Genomic DNA, 21,793 nt, shown 5'->3' on the forward strand with positions numbered 1-21,793 from the left:
GAAAACTATATCTAAAAATGTTATTATTAAAATCAGGAAAATTCAAAAAGAGAATATAGTAAAATGTATTGGGTATAAGGTTGAAGCCTCTTAATGAGGTATTCCCTTTAGGCCTATTCAAAAATTATTTTAGGAGGAAATTTAATATTTTTTACTTTGTTAAACATGTTATAGAAATTTTTTTGCTAAAATTAAAGTAATGATGAAAAAAAGGACATTAGGTCCTTNAAGTAATGATGATGAAAAAAAAGGACATTAGGTCCCTTTATATTAGAAGTTGCCTAAAAAAATATTGATAGCGCTTGTTCAAGGAGGGGCCAATCTCTCTTAAATACACCCCTGTTATACATAAAAATTATTAATAATCTAATTAAAATAATTGTGTTTATTTTATAGAATAATTAAAAAAAAATTTAGCAGGTTATTATAAGTGGCACACTGTAAATTTAAATTAAAATTAATATTAAAATAAAATTAATATTAAAAATAAAAATAAAAATTTAATTTTGATAAATATATTGGTAACTGCGATTTAACGATGAACATCATAGTTATCATAGATGAACCCCAATTCAAAAGATAAACTCATAGTCTCATACATCATATATGAGAAAAAAGAAAATTATTAACTCTGTACTTAGTACTGTTCTTATAATGAAAGTACAAACTTAAATAATTATAACGTCATGAAATTTATATATAACATATAACATTCCTTGATAAAAATAGGGCAAATGCAAAATAGTGTCCTAATAATAATACACAAAACACCATATAATTAAGGTTCATAATAAACGTATCAGCAGAAATGAATCACTGCGCATAATAAAACCATGCGCGTGGACTTAAAAAAAAAAAAGCTCGTTAAAAGGTGAAAAATGAACGGATTGAATTGATTTTTTTATCACATCTCAGGAATGTCATTGGGCGGGTCTGATGAAAATTTCAAACCTTAAGTCGTAAAACGCTGGCGTCAGCGAGCGTTTTTCTCGAAAACGGTCGAAATTTTAAAACGCTCGCGGCCGAGCGGCAAAAATTTTCCGACCTTCGCCAATAATTTTCCCGGAGTCTGGTGACCGAGTACTTTCGTTGAATAAAAAAATTTTGAAAATCCGAGCACGCTAAGTAATTTTCCCAGAAAAGCGTTTTTTTCCTTGTTCTATTATATAATAAGATATAATAGGACGCGTACATGTGTATTATTAGCAAACAGAAAAATCGTCATTTTNATACTTATAAAGAATATATTCTTCGTTTTTTTTTTAAATTTTTATATTATAAGAATATAAGGTTAGGCATAGGTTTTAACCGAAGTGCAGGTAAACGTTCAGTAAATGAACGAATCATGAAACAGTGTGTCCGATATATTGCGTGAAACGAACGAACGAATGAACGATATCTATTTTTTTTGCGATCCGGATCAACTCATTCACTGATATGACCCATTCAAAAAGACCCCTTCGTTCGTGAACGACCCATCACTAGTATGTAGGTGTTACGCTGTGTTTAAACAATTTGTCTAAAAATTCACGTTTTTTTAAAATGTATATTATCAAAATGCCGAAATATTCGCTCAGTGGTTTTGTAAAAGAGTTTGGGTATAATTTATAATTTTTTTTTTCATATTAAATATGTGTGTTATGTAATAAAATAATTTTAATTAATTTACATTAAAAAGGTATAAAAAATTTTTTCGAATTAATATTAACTTCTTTTTTTTTTGCATATAGTTATTGAAAAATTGATATATTTAATATATTTTAAGGCATATAATTGCATACTTTTACATATGTAAATGCATATTTTCATTAAATTTTGGTCATAAACATCTGAGCTCTAGTAATGATGCTTTCAAGATTTGTATTAATACTAAATTTGTAATTTCCTATATGATCAAACATAATGTGTAGTTTTTTATATTTTGCTTCACTTTAAAAATGTATTTAATGTAACTTTTGATGTATTTGTTTAGCACGAAAATCACCTTGGTTTGAATAAACAGAAAAATATTAGTGAAAAACGCTGTTGATGCTAAATTATTAGCTCAAATTTATATAATAAATAAGAAAAATAGAACATTGATAACTAAATATACAGAAATAGCAAAGAAATTCCAAATCCTACTAGACAAAACCATTTATGAACCTCATAAAACAGAGTATATTTCGGTAGAACCAAAAGATAAGGAATTAAGTTTAGAGGAAATCAAAACAGCCATAAAAATTTGAAATATTATAACTCTGCAAGAAACAATGAAATAGCATTACAATTATTAAGAAGTGTAGGAGATAATCTAAACATAAGGATATGGAACTTAATATAGGACTTATGGTAGAGGAAAAAAATACCAGAGAAATGTTACATAGCAATTTGTCCTATTTATAAAAAAGGATATCCAATGAATTGTGGTAATTATAAGAGGATTCATTGCTATTTACGACATAAAAAATTCTCTTTGACATAATTCTTAATCGCCTATGGCCATATGCAATAGACATCATAGAAGACTACAAAAGAGGTTTCTTAGTGGGGAAATAGACAATTGATCATATACTTATGTTCATGTAACTAGTAGAGAATTATTATAAATTCAATAAGAAACTACGTTTACTATTCTTGAGTTTAAGTTAGATCAAATATTCTTTAAATATTTGTATATCTCTACAATTTTACAATTATCTTTGCATATGTAGATTTTATATATTTCAAGGCTAATTAAACTAGAGAATTACAAGGTCAGTAAATTAACTCTAAGTTATTTTATTTGTAATGTACTATTATTATTATTCTCAATAAATTTATACTTTTTTATACATATGAAACTTATAATTATAAATTTCTAATTCTAATAATGTTAAATAAGTTTTAAAGATGTCCAAAATTTTCAATTTTAATAATCGTAATTTTTTTGTGGCTTTTTAAGTTAACTATTTTAATACAGTTTTAATTTTTAATTAATAATACTTATTTATCTAAAAAAAATACAATAGTATGTTAAATTGTATTAAAAAAATTATTTTTTTTTTACAATATACCTAATAAAAACATGTGAATGAAATATATATATTATATGTAAATGATTCTCATAAAAATGAAAAACATGACAATTTCTGTACCTAATCAAAGTTTCAAAATTATAACACTGTAAAACTGCAATTATTTTTAATTGTTTAAATAAAATATAGAAACTTAATAATTTTTGTAGTAAAAATTGATTAAATAGTTAAAAAATTATAAATTAAACACAGAACTAATTATTAGTAATATATGTTTCACTGTGTTAATAACTACATGTTATTATAAGATATTATATCGTTATAAAAAATGATTTACTTAAAAGTTTTAATCAAATGCTAATAATAGTTTTATACTACTAAAAAAAAATTGGCAGGTAAATGTTTTATTCAAAGTTTATTATATCCAAAGAAAATTATTTTTATTTAAATTTTTTCTTATATTCATAGAAATAGTAACCCAATCTCTATTGTATTTGATCACTTTCACTTTTGCTTTATCACTATTATCTTTGTTTTAAGATTATCTATATTTATGTAATATTCTGCATTTATCTTACAAAAAATAAAAAATAGTAACATAGAAATGAAATTTGTAAAAATTTTAATTTACAGTTTATTTAAAACATTACACTTTATTTGCGATATTATGTCGCGTATGTTTACCTATTTGCTCTATTTGTAGAACAAAATTAATTTAAAAAAACATGTGCTTCTGTAAAAAAAATCAATAATTTCACACATACTATATTTTTCAAAAAATAATAAAAACCAAATAACATTTATTAGATCAAAATAATCAGGAAAATAAACTACAAATATATATGGATATTTAAATTAAAAATAAAAGTATAAAAAATTAAAATATGTTCATTAAAAAAAAATGTATACTTTTGTTCATCAAAATATAAATAACAGAAATAGAATATAAAATAAGTCTTTCCAAAATTTAAAAACAAATACAATATTTTTATAATAAAATTGCACAGTTTGAATATTTGATGTATAATTGCTGTAACGCAAACAAAAAAAAAATTATATAACAGTACAAAATTAAACATAATAAATTTGTGTGTCCTGGATCTTGCACAAAAAGAAATATAATTATAAGAAAACCAATATAACTACCAATCTTAAAATATTATTTCTAATTTGTATAAGAAAATATGAAACAATGAATAAAAAATAATAATTTCAATAAATTGTAACTTAAATTAATATAACTAGGGAATAAATTATAGTTCAAATAATTCTAAATCCTGGTAAAAATACTTGTAAGTATTTTCATGATAAATATTTATTTATATTGCAGAATGATCCATGATATTTTTAATTAATGATGGTGAAATACTGAAACAATAAAATAGTTTACAATTATAATTATAATTAATAGTATACAGAGTGATTGGTATAACATAAACCATTCAATTACTCAAAAAATAAATACTATGTTGAAAAAAAGAATTTTGATTTCTTTTAGTCACATATTTCTTGATTTATCAGCTAATAATCACTTTTTAAAATCATTCATTATAACTTAAAGGGATGTCAACTTTATTATTTTGAATGGCAACACATATATTTAAAAACTTATAGAATAGAAAATAATCTAATTAAGAAAATGATTGATCAACAACAACTTTTGAACTAGTATTTCAGAAGTTATTAACATTTTAAACTAATGACTGTAGGTGAGGAGTGGATGCTACTTTTTTTATCACAAGTCATCTACTGAACGTACTCTTTTTCCCATCTAGATATAAAGATGAGAATAACATTTGAAGTAGTGTTCCAAAAGTTTTCATTGAGTTATATCAATATGTATGTTTGCCAATTAAAAAAATTAATTTGACATCCCTATAAATTATAAGGTATGATTTTAAAAAGTCATTATTAGTTGGTAACTCAAGAAATATATATAACTAAAAGAAATCAAAATTTTTTAATTCAACATAGTATTTATTTTGCGAGTAATTGAGTGGTTTATGATAAACCGATCATCCTATATTTATATAAATTTAACTTTGATGCATAGCTGAAAAGGTGTACTAGGTTTTCCTAAGTTATGTTTTTTTTTTGTAAGTCAATCCGTGTCAATGCTCTTTTCAAAACAATTTCACATAATCACGCAAAAAGATCAAAATCCTATCAATAGTTAAAACTATCAGCAACATCACTTATTTAAGGAAATTTTCCAAAAAATTACAATTGTTATAAAAAAGTTTATATTGAAATTTTTTATTTTTACTTTATATAGAAATAACGTTTTGAAAACTAAATTGATCATTATGAAATTTTTACTATTTCTATTTTATTTATACTGTTTATATTTTGGAAATTCAAACAATAACCAAAGTACTTTAAGGTTTTAAAGATATCAAAATTATTTTTTTCAATTTTTGATAATGTGTCCAAAAAATCTGTGTTGGTTAAACTAATGTAAAAATAAAGTTAATACAATGTACTTTAATTACTTAAAAATAAACATATTAAACCTAACCCAAAGCTTAATTTGTATGAGTTATTAGCTAAATAATCCAAAAATCCTACAAATTTGAGTATTAATTGTCATATTTTTATGTGTATTCATAATAACAGAACATCTAAATTATTCAAAACTAAATATATTTTGGTAAAATGTATTATAATATATTATATAGTATATTTTCTACTAACGTAATCATGGGAGGGTCATAGGTATCATATTCCCTATGACAAAAATAATTCTAAGGTGAATATATAATTTTTATTTTGGAAGGGAAGTTAAAAACTTTCTTATGTATTTCTTCCCTTTGAGACAAAACAGTAATTATGCCACTGATATTGTCAAAAAGTAATCATGAGATAATTTTTTTTTTTTTTTTGACACAATAAAGTATTAAATTAATTAAAATTTTTCAAATTCTAAATGATCTACATAAAAATTATTTTTTTTTAGTTTATGAACATTTGGAAACATTTAAAAAGGAAACACTAGTTTATTTTATATATGATGGTGAAAAATAGAGGCTGGAATTATATGCATTTATAAATTTTGTTAATTTATTATAAATACACCATCAGCCAGTACAAATTTTTTTTAACNATACACCATCAGCCAATACAAATTTTTTTTAACTGACTTTAAAACTTAGTAATGTGTTACTGAGGTTATAATTTGGTGGGAGGATTAGGGAAGTTATCACCCTAAAACAAAAAAATGTTTCTATACTTCTATATAATTCTATGATAAAATTTATAAATGTATATAATTCCTAGCCATTAATGGTAATATATTAAAATGAAGTGTTAACTTAATGAAAAAATAAATAAAATATACAATATACTCACTTTTTAATCATGTGTTCGTAAATTGAAACTGGAATAATTGTAATTGTGATTGTGTCAGGAGTCTTTGATATAATTTCATTTACATCTTTATCTTTCATTCCCACTACATTCTGTCCATTTATTTCTAGAAGTTGATGATCAGTAAGAACTCCATTGCGAGCTGCAGATGAATCTTTGACAATAGCATTAATCTTTCCATTTTTAAACTGGAATCCAACTTTACCAGCTCGATCTTTGTATAGCATAATAGATCTCTCTAAAGGTCTATTAAAAATCCACTGTTTCATTGAAATTCATAAAATATTATACAAATTTAATTACCTATCCCTAATGATAACATTAATATTGTTTGATGGGCAATTTTTAAACATTTTATGTACTTTATCAACACTCATGCCTGCAACAAATGTCTCATTTATTTGCAAAACTTGGTCACCAAATCTTAAACCAGCAATAGAAGCAGGACTATCCTTAACAATAACACTCACAAAAATACCATTATTTATAGCAGATAATTTAAGTCCTATTTGCCCTTTACCATCTTTGCACAATATTAACTATATGAAACAAGAATACAAAAGTTAGTTTTATAAAATAAAAATTTCATTATCATGAGCTTCTATGAGTAATTAATTCACTTATTACTTACTTTACGTACACCATTCGTTACTTGAGCAGAAGGAGATAGTCCAGACACAGTTACACTATTTTTAGCTAAAGTTTCCAATTCCATTCCCATATAATCCTTTAAAACTGGATAGAGAGCATTAAGTGATTGTTGATCCATACCTGAAGGATGGGAAGGACATATTGCCATGTATGAAGGATTTTCATTCTGGTTTTGAACTTCTAACTGAGCCTAAAGAACCAAAAATGTCGATGTTATAACAATATATAGTTTAATTTTAAATATCAAATGACAAATTAAATTGTGTTATAAAATCCAAGAAACTTCCAACATTACGACATTAATTACAATAAGAACAAAAAAACTGATAAAATTTAATTAACAAGTCTATTTTAAATATAAATATGTATAAAAGAAAAACTGTTTATTTTTAAGTTACTTTAACATTTGATATTTTGATAAGTAATTCTAAACTTTGTCAATAAGATTTCTAATTAATAAAATACATACATTTTATTTTTAAAAAATAAAAATTAGACAACTTACTCTTGCTAATTCACTCAATTTTAAATCTTCTAAAGATGGATACAACGACATTATGATCTTAAATGAAATACGATTATACCGTGTAACTTAAAGTCGTAATATTAAGATATTATTGAATATATGAAGTTTATCAAGTACTGATAAAAAATATGAACAATAATTTAAGTAATTCTTTAGGCACGTATAATATGACACGCAAGCGCAAAAAAATAGTTACATGAACTATGACTAACAAAGTACTCTTAATTATATGATGATTACTTTTATAAAATTCTTATTAGTCAATAAGTTATTGTTCAGTATTATCTTTTTTTTAATTTCTGGATGATAACAGCAGTCCGTAAGGGCGCAACCAGCTGTGCGACTACTAAATGAACTGAGCTCATTACTACGGTTAATAACTATATTGTTAGTTAAGTTGCATCCTAGAGAGGGGCAAGTTTGGGATTTTCTAATTGAAAAACCAAAAAATTATTTTTGAATTGAGAAAAATGGTAAGAAGTTATTTGAATTCGTTAATAATGACAGTGGCAATTTCAATAGAAGTCATATTTAAAATGCTTAAATATTTGAAAATAAAAACTGCACAAGGAAGTGACTTATACAGTTTTTAGTGATATGTCTAATTTATTGTATACGATATTTGTATTAAACATAAGTCTGTTATATTTGTCCAGTAGACATAATTACATACACCATCGTAAAATTTGAAAAAATTCAATAATGAACAATTAGTGACTTGTGTATTTCTTAAATGATAGATTCAATTTTTTCCATGAATATGTTATAAAATTCTCAGATATTTTGACTTTTTATTAGTTTTTTTATGCCGACTCTTAGTATGTTTAAATAAAACAAATGTATAAATAATCTTTTTTTTTATTTTGAATCTCGAAATAATTCACTGTACACTGGGTTTTATTAATTTATATACGACATTTTACAATAATTATAATAGATATATTTAAATGACAAATCAACACAGTAATATACAATTCGTAAGTATTATTTACAACGACATAGTCAATTAAAATATAGGAGTATAAATTTAAGGCTGTAGTTACAGCATCTTCTCTTCACAAAAAAAAAACAATTATGACAGTTAAAACTATATAAATAAATTTTTATTTAAATAATATATTTTAAATTAAATGTTATGACTTCTTAAAAGATTTAATCAGTAGTAAGGAATAATTTAATTTGATTATTTGAAATTAAGGAACTTTTTATGATTCACATGGAGTGAATTATGTAAATTATTGTACAATAGTAATGATTATTGTTAGCATTCGGTCCATCTCATCTTCAAAAATTCATCCTAAGATTTAATTTTGCACGTATATTATAGTCATCATAACAACCTTCTATATTATTAGATAAATAAATACATGCATTATAACGTTGAGATCAAAAACACCACCTAATAATTACAATGGTAGTGTTTCTCTTTATTTTCAAATATCTCTTAATAATCGTAATACCTGTTTCAAACAAGGATAGCGTTAGCTGATGCAGCTCACTTTATCAATAAAGAAGTTATTAATTCACACTTTTTTTTAATTGAAAGTGAACATGCTTGGTTTTATGAAGTTTTTACAACTCTATATAACTTAGTCTTAATACTGCAAAAGATTTTCTATCTACTGTCTTCTTTTAACGAAAATAATCGATCGAATTTATATTTGGCACATTTTGCCATATTTTACGATCATGATGTATCATGGCCATAACCGGTTCCAGAGAGTCCTCAAAATGGGTCTGGTCAGGTGAAAAGGTATTACACGAGTCATCGTAATGGAAACCGGAGTCCCCAGACCATCTCTTTTGTGGTGGCAAGATGGATGTTACTTCAAGTGAATCTGGGGCCATATGTAACGTTCTGTATTCAAAAAAAATATAATTTTATTGATAAATGTTATAATATTTCATAAACTATACTACTTTAATTATTATATAATTACTACAGTTTAGTATACAATACTTTATTTGACTGTATAGTAAAATTAGGAATAAATGAGAAAAATTATGCAAATTAAAAATTAAGAATTCTTTTAAGACCTTATTTTATTATCCCAAATTAAGCTTAATGTTAAGTGATTATACTTTTGTTTACTAAGATACAAAATATAAATTATTACTTAAAAAAAAACAATGAAGAATATTGTGAAGTATAATGAGTTAATTGAAGAAATAATATCAAATCAGCTTAAAAGCTTGTATGTTGCTTTTATACACAAACAGTGATACAAATGTATACAGAATGATGAATTCATCATAAACTATTTAATCGAAAAATAAAAACAATTTCGATAATATTTTTGGGGATTATTTAGTTACATATATTTCTCAATTTATCAATCACGAAATACTTTTATAGTTTATAAGAATGATAACATTATTTTTTAATTGGCAACATGTCTAACTAGCTTATTTAATACATCTAATTACAATAATAACTGGTCGATAATAACTTTTGGAAATTAGTAGTAACATTTTATAGTGATGGCTGGGAGTGAGATGCTAGTTTTGTTATTTTTATTACTAGTAATTTCCCGGTCATATTCTTCTTCTTGTCTAATTATAAAAATGTTAATAATTTCCGAAATATTAGTCCAAAAATTATTATCGACCAGAATTTTTCTTAATTTTCTACCATTTAAAAAAATAAAGTTAGCACCCTTGTGTATAAAAGGTATAAGGAATGAACATAAAAAATACTTCATCATTGATAAATTGAGAAAAATGTACCTAAAAAAACCAATCAAAAAATTCTCAATATTAAATTTATTTTTTATAAATTAAGTGGTTCATGATAAATGATTCATTCTGTACAAGACCTTGAGTTTTAAACAAATATATATAACATTTAAATTTGATGAAATAATAAAATTTTATTATAAAATTTAAATTCACCATAATTTTTCTCTTTATTTAAAAAAATTGGAAAAAAAAAACAATGAATAACTCACTCATAAAACAGACTTGGTTCCAAAGAGTCGTATGCAACATCTGGATACATACAGTGCAGTTTTTGAACCGGTGACGCAATACTTAACCGCCTAAAGTGTTCAATGAGTTTCCCATGGGGAATTGGCACATCGTAGATAATTTCTTCATTATCCTGGAATGAAACAAATAAACTTTTTAGTTACAAAACCGGATATACACAAAAGGAAATGTTTTCATATGAATAGACACGAAAAGTAAAAACTGATTTACTCATTTTCTCGTTCAAAATCAATATAACATTTATTTTTTCATACATATCGTGTCAAATGATAATTATTGAAAAAGCAACTAAAAAAGTACTATTTTAATAGCTATTATCTCATATTTTTAAAATGTAAAAATCTTATTAACATAAATTCTAAATAATTTTTAGAAATAGAACACTTACTTTTGAATAAACGTGCAAACCGTCAGCCATTTGATATTTTTTCACTGGTACAAAGCTACTGTTTTGCTGAAGCCTATTTTTTGGCGGTAAAGGTGGTGGCGGTCCTTCGTTTTCAGTGTCGGGTGATGATTTGTTCGTCTTTATTTCGTATAGCCACGAGCCCGATCCGGAAAAATTGGTAGAATTAGTCTGAAGGGCATTTTCAGTCTTTTCAACTATTATTTGAGTAATAGGAAGTTCTTCCAATCCGAAAGGTTCAATATACGTCAGCGTACGTTCCTCATCAATAGGAGTAATTTGAGGAGTATCTTCAGAAGAGGTAACATGTGTGGCAGCTAAAAATAAAGTCAAGAATCAATATATATTTCTTCCTTAACAATATAATTGAATCATTTACATTTAAATCGTATTGATAATATTTTATTAAAAAACCGAAGTGTCATGTTTTTAGTATAAACAAAATTGAAAGGATTTATTTAAAATAGTATTAATAATTTTAATAGTAAATCAGTTTATTTTATAATTACTAAAAAAAGAAAAGAATGCACTATTTGAAAATTGTAGTGATATTATACAACTAACGATATTCGAGAGCGACTAAGCACATTTAATATGTCGATCATATTTTTAATGAAAAGGTGTAAATAAGAGAACTCAAATATATTCCTTATGACCTCATATTACCTGGAAAATATGACGTCATTTTTATAACATTCCAGATTTTAATTATAGCCTAATTGAATGCATTTTTTTAAAATTACTATTCATTTTATATATACACACAAGTCATTACCATAATATACTTCACAAATTATTTATATGTGTTGAGTAAATTTTTTAACGCAAATTAAAATAGTATAATCTGTGCCGAATTTAATTTTTAGAAGTTGGTTAAATTTTTAGGAATCGTATAACCATTGTTTTTGTTTTCATGAATGTTATTTAGTAAAAGCACTATAACAACGATCTGAAACTAGTTTTCAGATCATAGGCAATCAGAGAATGTTTAACACAGGCTCTAGCAAAAAAGGAAAAGGGGATTGAGTAACATAGGCTTCTAATTAAACTTTGCTCATTTTTTTATTATAAGTCAATGTCAACAACCTCCAGTTGCTCCCTTTATTTTTTTAAATCCGACCACTGAGTTTAAATATTATAATTATAAAGTTTTTTTAAAGAAAATTAGATTTATGTAGTTTAATAATCCTGATGTATAAACTTACCTTTAGAAGATGTTTTTTCAATTTCATCCACCTCAATATAATCATAATCATCGGAATCTGAGTCATTTCTTCGTAAAAAAGAAACAGACCTACTTATTCTTTTGGAAATCAAGTCAACACGTTTTTTTACTGGCCGTGTTATGACTTTTGGAACAACAGCCAACTCTTGACAACTTTGTGATTTTGACGCTGTAGTTGTTTCAACGGCCAAGCAATGATCTTGAGGTTTAAAATAAATACTCTCGTATGATAAACTTCGCGAACGACAAGATTCTTTATCACTACCCGTTGCAGGTGTCACCTCCACGTTTATTCCTCGAGGTGCGTTGTAGAAGCTTATCCTGTTATCCGATTCGGCTTTTCTCAGAGTCCGCCTAGCAGCCATGGCGTGAAGTCCGTTCTTTTTACGTAAGTCAGAGTAAATATCGTCGATTGAATCTTTCAAAGACCTACCATATTGAAGATGAGAACTGTTTAATGTGTCATCAGATATCCTGGACAAATGATTTGACAGTTGGTTATGCACATCACTCACAGAAACTCGCTCTCCAAAACGTATTTCATTATTTTGTAGCTGATTGCTACAATTTTTGGCATCTAGAAACGCCACCAACCATTCATCCTGTTCGCTTTTTGATTTTGTTCTCTGAAAACAATTTATAACGATTAGGTATATCTTTAAACATACCTCACCTACGGCCATAACTGTTAAGTACAATTATAGTAAAAACAATTAAAATGTATACAAAAAGCAGATTATCAGCTCCCTATTGTTTTTCTACGTGTTAGTTAAAAATAAATAGATTAAATGTAATCATTTATTATGGGAATTAATAACGATAACGGTTTTATGTATATTTTTCCAATATTACTCATAAAAAAAATCGCTTTATTTAATTATCGAATAATATTTGTGTTATGAAATATTAACTTAATGAAAATGGAATGAGATATAACTGTTATCACTTAATTTGGCAGAAAATCCTACGCATTCAAAATAGTACTACCCGTGTAGTATAATAATATGTTAACACGTGGTTTCGTACAATTAACAGTTAGTCATTTAATCATAATTTTTTTATGTATACATATTATTATATGAAAATCCTTACACTATCATTTATTATAAAACCTACACATAAATTACCACATATATATTAATCACAAATACTTACAAATATAATTATTTGTGATCGAGTGACGATTTGTATTTGACATGGACCACGTGGAGTAATGGACAAAACAAGACCGATGTTGATAGAACCCCTGCAAGGAGATAAATGTTGGGAATATTCCATTTGGGTCTTAAAATATAGCAGTAGTTTTCCTTCGAGTACACACCATCTTTTTTTCCAGCGACGAACTCCTACTACTCGCTATAATAACACATGATAATTTAATTAACATATATATTATTAAATTTATCATCTATATCTCGACATAATAATTTCAAGGTAATAATGCAAATATTTTTTAAATAGACTATATTCTTGTCAAAAAAAGGTGTACTGCATAGGACGTGTTTTTTTGTACAACTTATTAATTGAAAGGGTTAAATAAAAAATATACTTGTCTACTAACCATTCTTCCTTTTTTTTCTAAATAACCAGCCATTTTAATCATTAGTTGTTTGTTTGATCTCTTATCTACATCCGAAACCATATCTGTAACAGGAAATTAATCATTTCAACTTAAGCTAAATATTGGCAACTTTTTCGTCACCATTACACAATTTGTTCTAGCTCATTATTTAAAAAAAAAAGTAGTTACACCATAATAACTCGTTATGATATAGAAAACATAAAACTAAGTGTTTTTGGAGTTCAGTTTGTTGCATGTTGCATTTTTAATATGACAGACAACATGTTTGAGTGTTTGGTGTGCTATGTACACATAAGCCAAATACAATTTTATGAATTTCTTCACTGACAGACAATAGCAATATGGCTTTCTTTTTTACTTTATTTTCGATTTCAATTGCCAATAAGAAATTTGTCAACTTGACTCGAAAATGGTAATACCAATTGCCGGTTTAAATGTACCAATAACTTGATTAAAACTCACCATTGATTTCGTGTCAGTCATATTAGTTCAATATGGCAATTTTCACTGCTCTTTTTTTTTAATAAAAAATTATGATTTATATTTTATAGTTATTGAAATCACTTATTTAAATACTATGATCTAAGAAACGTTGTCCTCGTCGCTAATTTGTTGCGTTTTTAACATGAAAGACAAAATCAAATAGTTATACAGCAAAAATATCTTTATTGAAAAACAATATAATTGTTAACGAGGTGTGTGTCGGTAATCGCACTCGCGATTAGTGGACTACTAATTTATATAATATTTATCAATACGTAACATACCAGAAGATCATAAGAGTCTTATAAAAATCTGTCTACTACCTTCCGGCGGTCCAAGTCAGTACAATCCCTGAATGGGACAGACTCAATAAACCCAAAATTGGCGCCTCTTTATTGAAGTAACTGCACCCATTTAATTCAATTACTAACAATGATCTACTCAGAATTTCTTTACGGACATTAAAGGCTTCGAGTTTAGTTTTCATTTATTTATTTCCGCTTGCAATTGTATATACCAAGAAAATATCAGAAAAAATCGGAAATTCTCCACAATGATAAGAGGCAGTTAATTAAGGAGTAATTATTTTATATTACCTCTCAATAGAAACGCATTTAAAAGCCTTCACTATCGTTTTTCTGTCGCATGTCTGTACACAATTAAATCGTCTCTAATAATTGCGTGGTAATAAAACAAAAACTAATAATTGTTCGAGACGTATAAGATTACAATTGTTAAAAACCAATAAAACTTCTTGTGTAGACATACCGAAAAGAAGTAAGAAGTCTATCGACTATTTCGGAGAAACTATATGTGCACTTAAAATTTTTCTCATATCACAGGAAAATAACCTTTTAGATATATGCAACATGCGTTATGATCTCGTCTTATTGTATTCATCGCATATGCTGTACGTTTTCTTTTTGTATTCAATTAATTACGGTCTGATTACCACAGGCTCATACGGCGCATGCATTAAAATAATATAACGTTAACCAATTACACGTGGTGTACAAGAAGTGATTTTTGCAGGCAGCCACCTAGTTACATTATTTAGTGTATATATTCTCTTGCCTTCGACCAGTAAAAACTGAACGGGTATATTGTCCATTACGGTCGGCCAAAAATACTATCTGTCAGAACTATTGGTCCTCGACTTTAATCTATAATTAAAGATAATTTCGGTTGCGCACAAATAATACACAGCGTGTTAGTTCGTGAGAAAAAAGCTACTGTAATAGAAACTTCTTATGCATCGAAACTCGGCTCTCGATGAGTGACACACACACACACGGCGAGTATAAATGAACATCTAAATAGATATTTTTGGAAACATACGGTTCTGTCCGTATGCAATAGTATATGCACTTTTGCCGATCGACAAACAAAATTAGAGATTACCTCCCACGATGTACGTGATACTAGCGGCATTTAAATTTAGACTTCTATTAATTTTAGGCCTCCCCGAACAAACCATTTCAATTTGTCATCAACAGGTTTAAGCAAATAAACAACTATATTAATTTTTGTTGATTACCATAAGGATTGTGTGTAAACAGAATGAATGTTTAAACTATATTATCTTTTCATCAAGTTTCTCCATTCACACGAGACTAGACTTGTTATACTTTTATCGTATCCAAACTATGTTTACAGTATATTAAAATGCCGATTAAAACTTGTGTGTAAAATATATTCAATAGCGTGTAACCAAAACCAAACAATAGAAGATTAATATTTTTAATGTTTCAAAGTGCGCAATGTGTCATATGCGAATGTAGTAATAAAACGGGTCAGGAGTCTCACACGTCGTTATAACTTGTAATCGAGAGCAGTGTTAGAATTCGCACGATAAATAATGCTACTGTTTATCTGTATGAGAAATGAACATTGTTAATCATTATCGTTCATCGTAACCAGAGTATGTATTACTGTCGAGTACGACGACCAATACTTTCTAATTAAATGACCGGTATAAACGAAAAAAGGAAACTTTACCGACCCGCCGTGGTCATATACCCGTAAACGGCTATTAACAATCAAATGACTCTAACGTAAAAACGCAATATTCGATTAAAAGGTGTGTACTTATAAAAAAACACTGATTTCGCAGTTTTATTTTTTAATGTAATAGATCTTTATGGTTAAGTATTATATAATCATTAGTTTTAAGGTAATAATAAAAGTTTACCCGTAGACAATATAAATTTAAAATTAAAATATTGTTTAAGTTAAGATTAACGTTATCAAGATTTAAAAAGACATTTCATAAAGGTACAAACATATGTTTGGAATTATTTACAACAGTACAAATTACCAGGGCGATAAAAATGCCATTGAAGCTCCGGGCTCTAGTGGGATCCCAATTGGGAAAAATCGCAAGCAAATCTAAAAAGAAGCTACAAGTAAATATTCGTCATGAACACTAACGTTTCGGCTACGCTACAGATAATTAACTTGTAGAAATTCTTCATAGAAATGAACGAAAAAACCTATAGACGAACTCATAGAGAACGCGTTTTCACACTTCGAAGAATATTTAATTTAATATTGTTTGCCCAAATCATCATCATATAATTTGTAAGCAAAAGTCACGATTATTTTTAAAAAAAGAAGAATCTTCCGAGCGAATCATATTTTGATTCTTATTATAATTTATTACACTCTAATCACTTAACAATCTTTTACGCAAAAATACTATAACATCGTAATTTAGTAACAACTGAAGAATTTTTTACAACAATTACTGTCAATAAAAATACACGTTTTTTCACACATGGATTAATATATGTTTAAGTGATGGGAAATAATTGTCGACTTCTGACCCGCACTTTTGATGACAACGTATATACTAAAACAATACTAGACAGGAAGAGTAAATTCGATGATTAGTTATGGTACAGTAATACATTACTGTTATGCGAATTAACTATGATATTTCAATCCAAACATCCTGTTAAGTAGCAAACATATAAAAGGGTATGAACTAATTTTATCATCAATTTTTCAACTATCTATTAGAAAATTGTGCCATCATAGTAAAATAATAACTACACTGCTTAAAAAAAAATCAAAGTAATAGTTGGCACATATGTAAAAATTAATCACTTATATGTTTTCTAACCTAACATTTTGATAAAGTTAATCTAGTAAGCTATAATTAAATATTATAATATAAAAGAATATTGAAAAATGCAAAACGTTTTATTTGATGTAGTTGTATTAGACTACGAATTTTTTAATATAATATGTGTTTACATTAGTTTTAAATTATTGAATATAAATATAAACTTTAACAAAAAAAAGTATAGTGCTTGATAACTTTATTTAGTTAGTCTCAAAATATTGATATAAAATAAATATATTATAATGTATATTAATTTGGTACACTTTTTTACAGTTTGATAAGAATACAGAAAATAGAATCAAATTTCGAGAAATTTTGTGTTTACAATATATTTACAATGAAATTCATTCTTCAGTCAGAATAATTTATTTGTTAAATTAGTATTATATAAATGCACATTACTTAAACGAATAAATAGTGCGATTTTAAGAGCATTTTTAAAATACAATAAAAACATTATCTTAACATATTTCATATATTTTTTCTTAGTTTTATTTGTTATTTTATAACATTATCTGCTGAATATTTAAAAATAATAATAATAATAATAATGAACGCTGACAATTTAGAGACATTCAAGTAAATTTATTAACAGAAAGTCGGGGTGAACAAATTGTGCACTCAAATTACCATGGTCGTAAAAATTAATTTCGAACGGCTAATATCGTTTAAGCAAAGCATATAACACGAATATGTACATAAAACAAGCTACTCTTACACTTTGTTTTACTTTTTAATAGCTATGAGTACACAACGAACGTTTTAAAAAATATTTTCAAAATACTCGGGTAATTTTAAAGAACGCGGTAATTTCAAATTCCAGGTAAAAACTTATCGTAAACATTTTTTTAATATTTATTTTTATTAGAAATATTTAACTATAATTTACTTACTCAATAAAAAAAATGTCGCACAGATATCAATGAATACTTAAAACAGTTACTTTTGAATAGCGCGGCATAACACATGCAACACGAGCGATCGCTTGTTTTACTATGCAAACTCTGAGGCAACGCGCGATGATAACTATACGAGCCCATACAGATCTGCGCTCTGTCGGAACGCAGTTTTGAGTCCGTTGGACTTAACAGTGGAAATAAAACCTAGTCTTGATTAAAAGGTGCAGTAATTTACCGCTTATACTGATTACTGGATACGGTTACCGCCTAGTTCTACAAGAGAAGTAAGTACTTACTGTTAACTATTTAATACCACACCCTCAGATTAAAAACTAATACATGATTAATTGATACTATACAGTCGTTTGTCTTAAATTACATAATCCTGAAACATCTGTAACTTCAAAAAAGAACTCGGTTAAAAATATATAAAACTATTTTTGTGAGAAATCTAAAACTTTACGATGTTATAATTGAAATAATATTGTTTATGTTAATGACTTTTACAAGTTAAGACTATTTAATATACATTAGATGTTTACAACACTGGCTATTTTTTCTGGTAATTCTTGAAATACTTCAAACATAACGTGGTTTACTAGAATTTTATGAATACAAATATATATTAATATATACACTGTAGTAATGTAGAATAGTGGTAATAAATAGAACAGCCCCTCTTAAGAGGTGTCTAACTTGACCCGTAGTATAGAGCCTGAACTCTCGAGAAGTTTTCATTAAAACTATGGATGATTGCAGCTTTCACTTATGTTTTTTTCATATGATGCTAAAAACACGAATGTGTTATGCGGTAATTGTCTAAGAAGAGTAAAAATTAAATCAACTGATACTAATATAAAGATATTGTTAGACTAGTTACATTTATAATATCTAAAAAGGAAAAATTTAGTCTGGTGATCATTTCGCGGCTATCACTTATGTTTTGAACTCTTCTGATAATTTTTTTTTATAATAAAATTGATGTCCATGTAGATTTATAAGAGAGATGCTAAGTGCTGACATTTCTTAACCGTTTTTTCATTCATTTATTTTTAATCTATAATATATAATTTGCTAAGCATCACAATTGTCTACGTTAAATGCGAAATGTATAATTACAAATGAACTAACAGACTTAAATTATACTCATATAGATAAAGGTTATTGCTAATAACTAATAATAATGGTTTAAGCTCAATGCCCTAACAACGTAATAAAAAAACCAGTGACTGTAAATATTATCGAACAATAGAAAAGAAAAACCTTTGGACAAAAACAATACAATGAAGATAGTTTGCGAGTTATGATAGATAAATTATTGAAAACGAAACTTATCTTTTTTTGATAATCTTTAGTAGGTACCATATATTTGAGTGTACGTTTTGGTTCCTCGTGTACTTTGTTCCTAGCGAAGGATTAAGGGTTGAAAATAATGATACGTGTTTTATTCCAAATGAATATAAATAGGTATTAATTGATTGAGTTTTATTATAATTCAATTACTTTTAACTATAATATTAACTAATAATTTAACCATATAACTAAAAATTAGTTTACGTACTTATGATACTGGAAACAATGTGCACTACAGAATTATTGTACTCTATTTTCGATGTTCACTGGCACTTAAAAATATTGTGGTTGTAAGTACTCAAAACTTCTTACTATATTTTAATTACAACTAAGACTGAAGCGCGAAAATATAATCAACATTTAAGTAATCACTAGTGTAACGATCAAGACCCCAAACAGACACTGAGATTACGCGTCATCTTCAATAATTATATTACAGGTTTTCTACCTAGACTAGTTTCACAATAAAGATTACGTGCACTGTTGACCCTGAACAGCCGTGGACACTGATTCTGTTAATTAATGACTCATAATATTAAAATAAATTACACAATTCGAATATTATGTTATTTTAAATATATGGAAAAAATCGGCGACTTTAGACTACTAGTCGTTTGTTCTGATCGCTATGCACATAAAATATATATATATATCATTGTAAATCTAGTGGATAAGTTCGAGTACTCCTTGTAACAAACCAGTTTTTAAATTGGTAAGATATTCCACGGATAGGCGTCACCGTCGATGATTCAATGGAACATACCAGGTTTTAGCGTATATTCCATTCCCATAAAGCATTCACAAGTAATTTGATCGGCATAATCTCAATCATGATATGAAAAAAGTGCAAGACGAATTAAATTCGACATCAAATCAGTTTTCATGTTAAACATGACGCAACTCATCATCAAGATAATAATTACTATCTCCTTCTACTTTGGAACAAGTTGATTCTCTTTTCACAACACTTACTAACTGGAAATCACTTTAAGTGCCAAGAAGATTGATAATTATTTCTCTTAACGGCTATAAAATGAACATCGAGGAATAGAGTCTCTTTTCTGTTTTTTCTTATATATTGGTAGTTACTCTGCAAGTGGATAAAAACAACTTGTGATGTCATTTCAATGAAAATATCATTATAGGCCATGTGCACTTGTAAATATTCAAAGTGAAATTATTTTTTTTCCATTTAAAACGTATATTTTTTGTAATAAGTTCATTAGAATTTAAAATTATTTCATTGAATTAAATTGAAAATAACAAAAGTATTTTTTATTCAATTATAACTTATATCAAACATTTTAAGATCAAACGCTTGGTTTGCCGTCATTTCCACAATATCACTAAAAAATAATTTTTACTTACATAAGCAAAGTTTAAAAAAATAAAAAGGGTTAAATTTAATTTCCCGCTCANAATATCACTAAAAAATAATTTTTACTTACATAAGCAAAGTTTAAAAAAATAAAAAGGGTTAAATTTAATTTCTCGCTCAAATTATAAAATAATTTTTACACAATATTACATATCTTATATATATATATATATAATATATTTTTCTAAAGTTTGTGAGAGGGGAAAAATTTTTGATATGACTAAGCCTTCCAAACGCCCCAATAAACTTTACCAATGATTTTTTATTTGAAAAAAAGGATTCAGCATTTAAAAAACGTTAATTCAGAAATTAATATTAATAAGAATTAACCACTTTTAGGTTAAATGAATAACTCACATGCTCTTACAAGGCCAAAGATAGAATTAAATTATAAATACTTGAATAAGCTGATGCCCTCGTTTTAATGGATTCTGTAAATTTAAATGTATGCAAAACTGACAAATTAAATATGATATTACTAACATGGTTTCTACTCTTTACTCCATGACGGAGCATGAACCCTTTTTTGGCGCGCCACTTATACAAGCAAAAGCTGATTGTATTGATTTTTTAGCATCTAGTTGGCGACGGTGGCTAGTCTTTCTCCAGCCGTCTGCACATCCCCACCGACATGCGTGACACACAATCGCATAACAGCTGCTGTGTACATGTAACTATACGCCGTATAACACAACCTCAGTTATTATAGTGTATACTCTAGTCATTATATACTAATATATAGTGTTGTCGAAATTATTTTGTAATTTTATAATACTTTTTTTTAAAATTTATATACTTTTTTTAATTTATCTT

The 21,793-nt window shown here is 26.7% G+C and overlaps 2 protein-coding genes and 1 long non-coding RNA gene across 5 annotated transcripts; 1 reads left to right on the forward strand and 2 right to left on the reverse strand.

The window, feature by feature from the left end:
- Positions 1 to 1,260: 1,260 nt before the first annotated feature.
- LOC126895940 (uncharacterized) lies at positions 1,261 to 2,620 on the forward strand. Its single transcript, XR_007701743.1, has 2 exons — positions 1,261 to 1,678; positions 1,973 to 2,620. It is a non-coding gene; the product is annotated as an uncharacterized LOC126895940 (long non-coding RNA).
- Positions 2,621 to 3,396: 776 nt separating this feature from the next.
- LOC126895939 (syntenin-1-like) lies at positions 3,397 to 7,825 on the reverse strand. Its single transcript, XM_050668286.1, has 5 exons — positions 7,519 to 7,825; positions 6,994 to 7,203; positions 6,666 to 6,901; positions 6,345 to 6,608; positions 3,397 to 4,364 (listed from the first exon to the last, which is right to left on the reverse strand). The coding sequence occupies exons 1-5, from the start codon at positions 7,567 to 7,569 to the stop codon at positions 4,316 to 4,318; spliced, it is 810 nt and encodes a 269-aa protein (XP_050524243.1). The 5' UTR covers positions 7,570 to 7,825; the 3' UTR covers positions 3,397 to 4,315.
- A 594-nt stretch (positions 7,826 to 8,419) lies between these two features.
- LOC126895938 (uncharacterized) lies at positions 8,420 to 20,087 on the reverse strand. 3 transcript variants are annotated; one of them, XR_007701742.1, is made up of 8 exons: positions 18,244 to 18,642; positions 13,720 to 13,802; positions 13,314 to 13,514; positions 12,139 to 12,784; positions 10,916 to 11,250; positions 10,488 to 10,639; positions 9,000 to 9,397; positions 8,420 to 8,882 (listed from the first exon to the last, which is right to left on the reverse strand). XR_007701742.1 is itself a non-coding variant. In XM_050668285.1 (7 exons), exons 2-7 carry the CDS (start codon positions 13,798 to 13,800, stop codon positions 9,172 to 9,174), a joined length of 1,641 nt encoding a protein of 546 aa, XP_050524242.1. In that variant the 5' UTR covers positions 13,801 to 13,802; positions 19,811 to 20,087; the 3' UTR covers positions 8,421 to 9,171. The 3 variants fall into 3 exon arrangements, 2 of the variants coding, with proteins under 2 accessions (XP_050524242.1, XP_050524241.1); XM_050668285.1 differs by lacking the exon at positions 18,244 to 18,642 and adding an exon at positions 19,811 to 20,087 and having other exon boundaries at positions 8,421 to 9,397; XM_050668284.1 differs by having other exon boundaries at positions 8,421 to 9,397.
- Positions 20,088 to 21,793: the final 1,706 nt, after the last annotated feature.

The sequence above is a fragment of the Daktulosphaira vitifoliae genome, unplaced genomic scaffold (genome assembly GCF_025091365.1).
Source record: "Daktulosphaira vitifoliae isolate Bord-2020 unplaced genomic scaffold, ASM2509136v1 Scaffold_1, whole genome shotgun sequence".
Lineage (NCBI taxonomy): Eukaryota > Metazoa > Arthropoda > Insecta > Hemiptera > Phylloxeridae > Daktulosphaira > Daktulosphaira vitifoliae.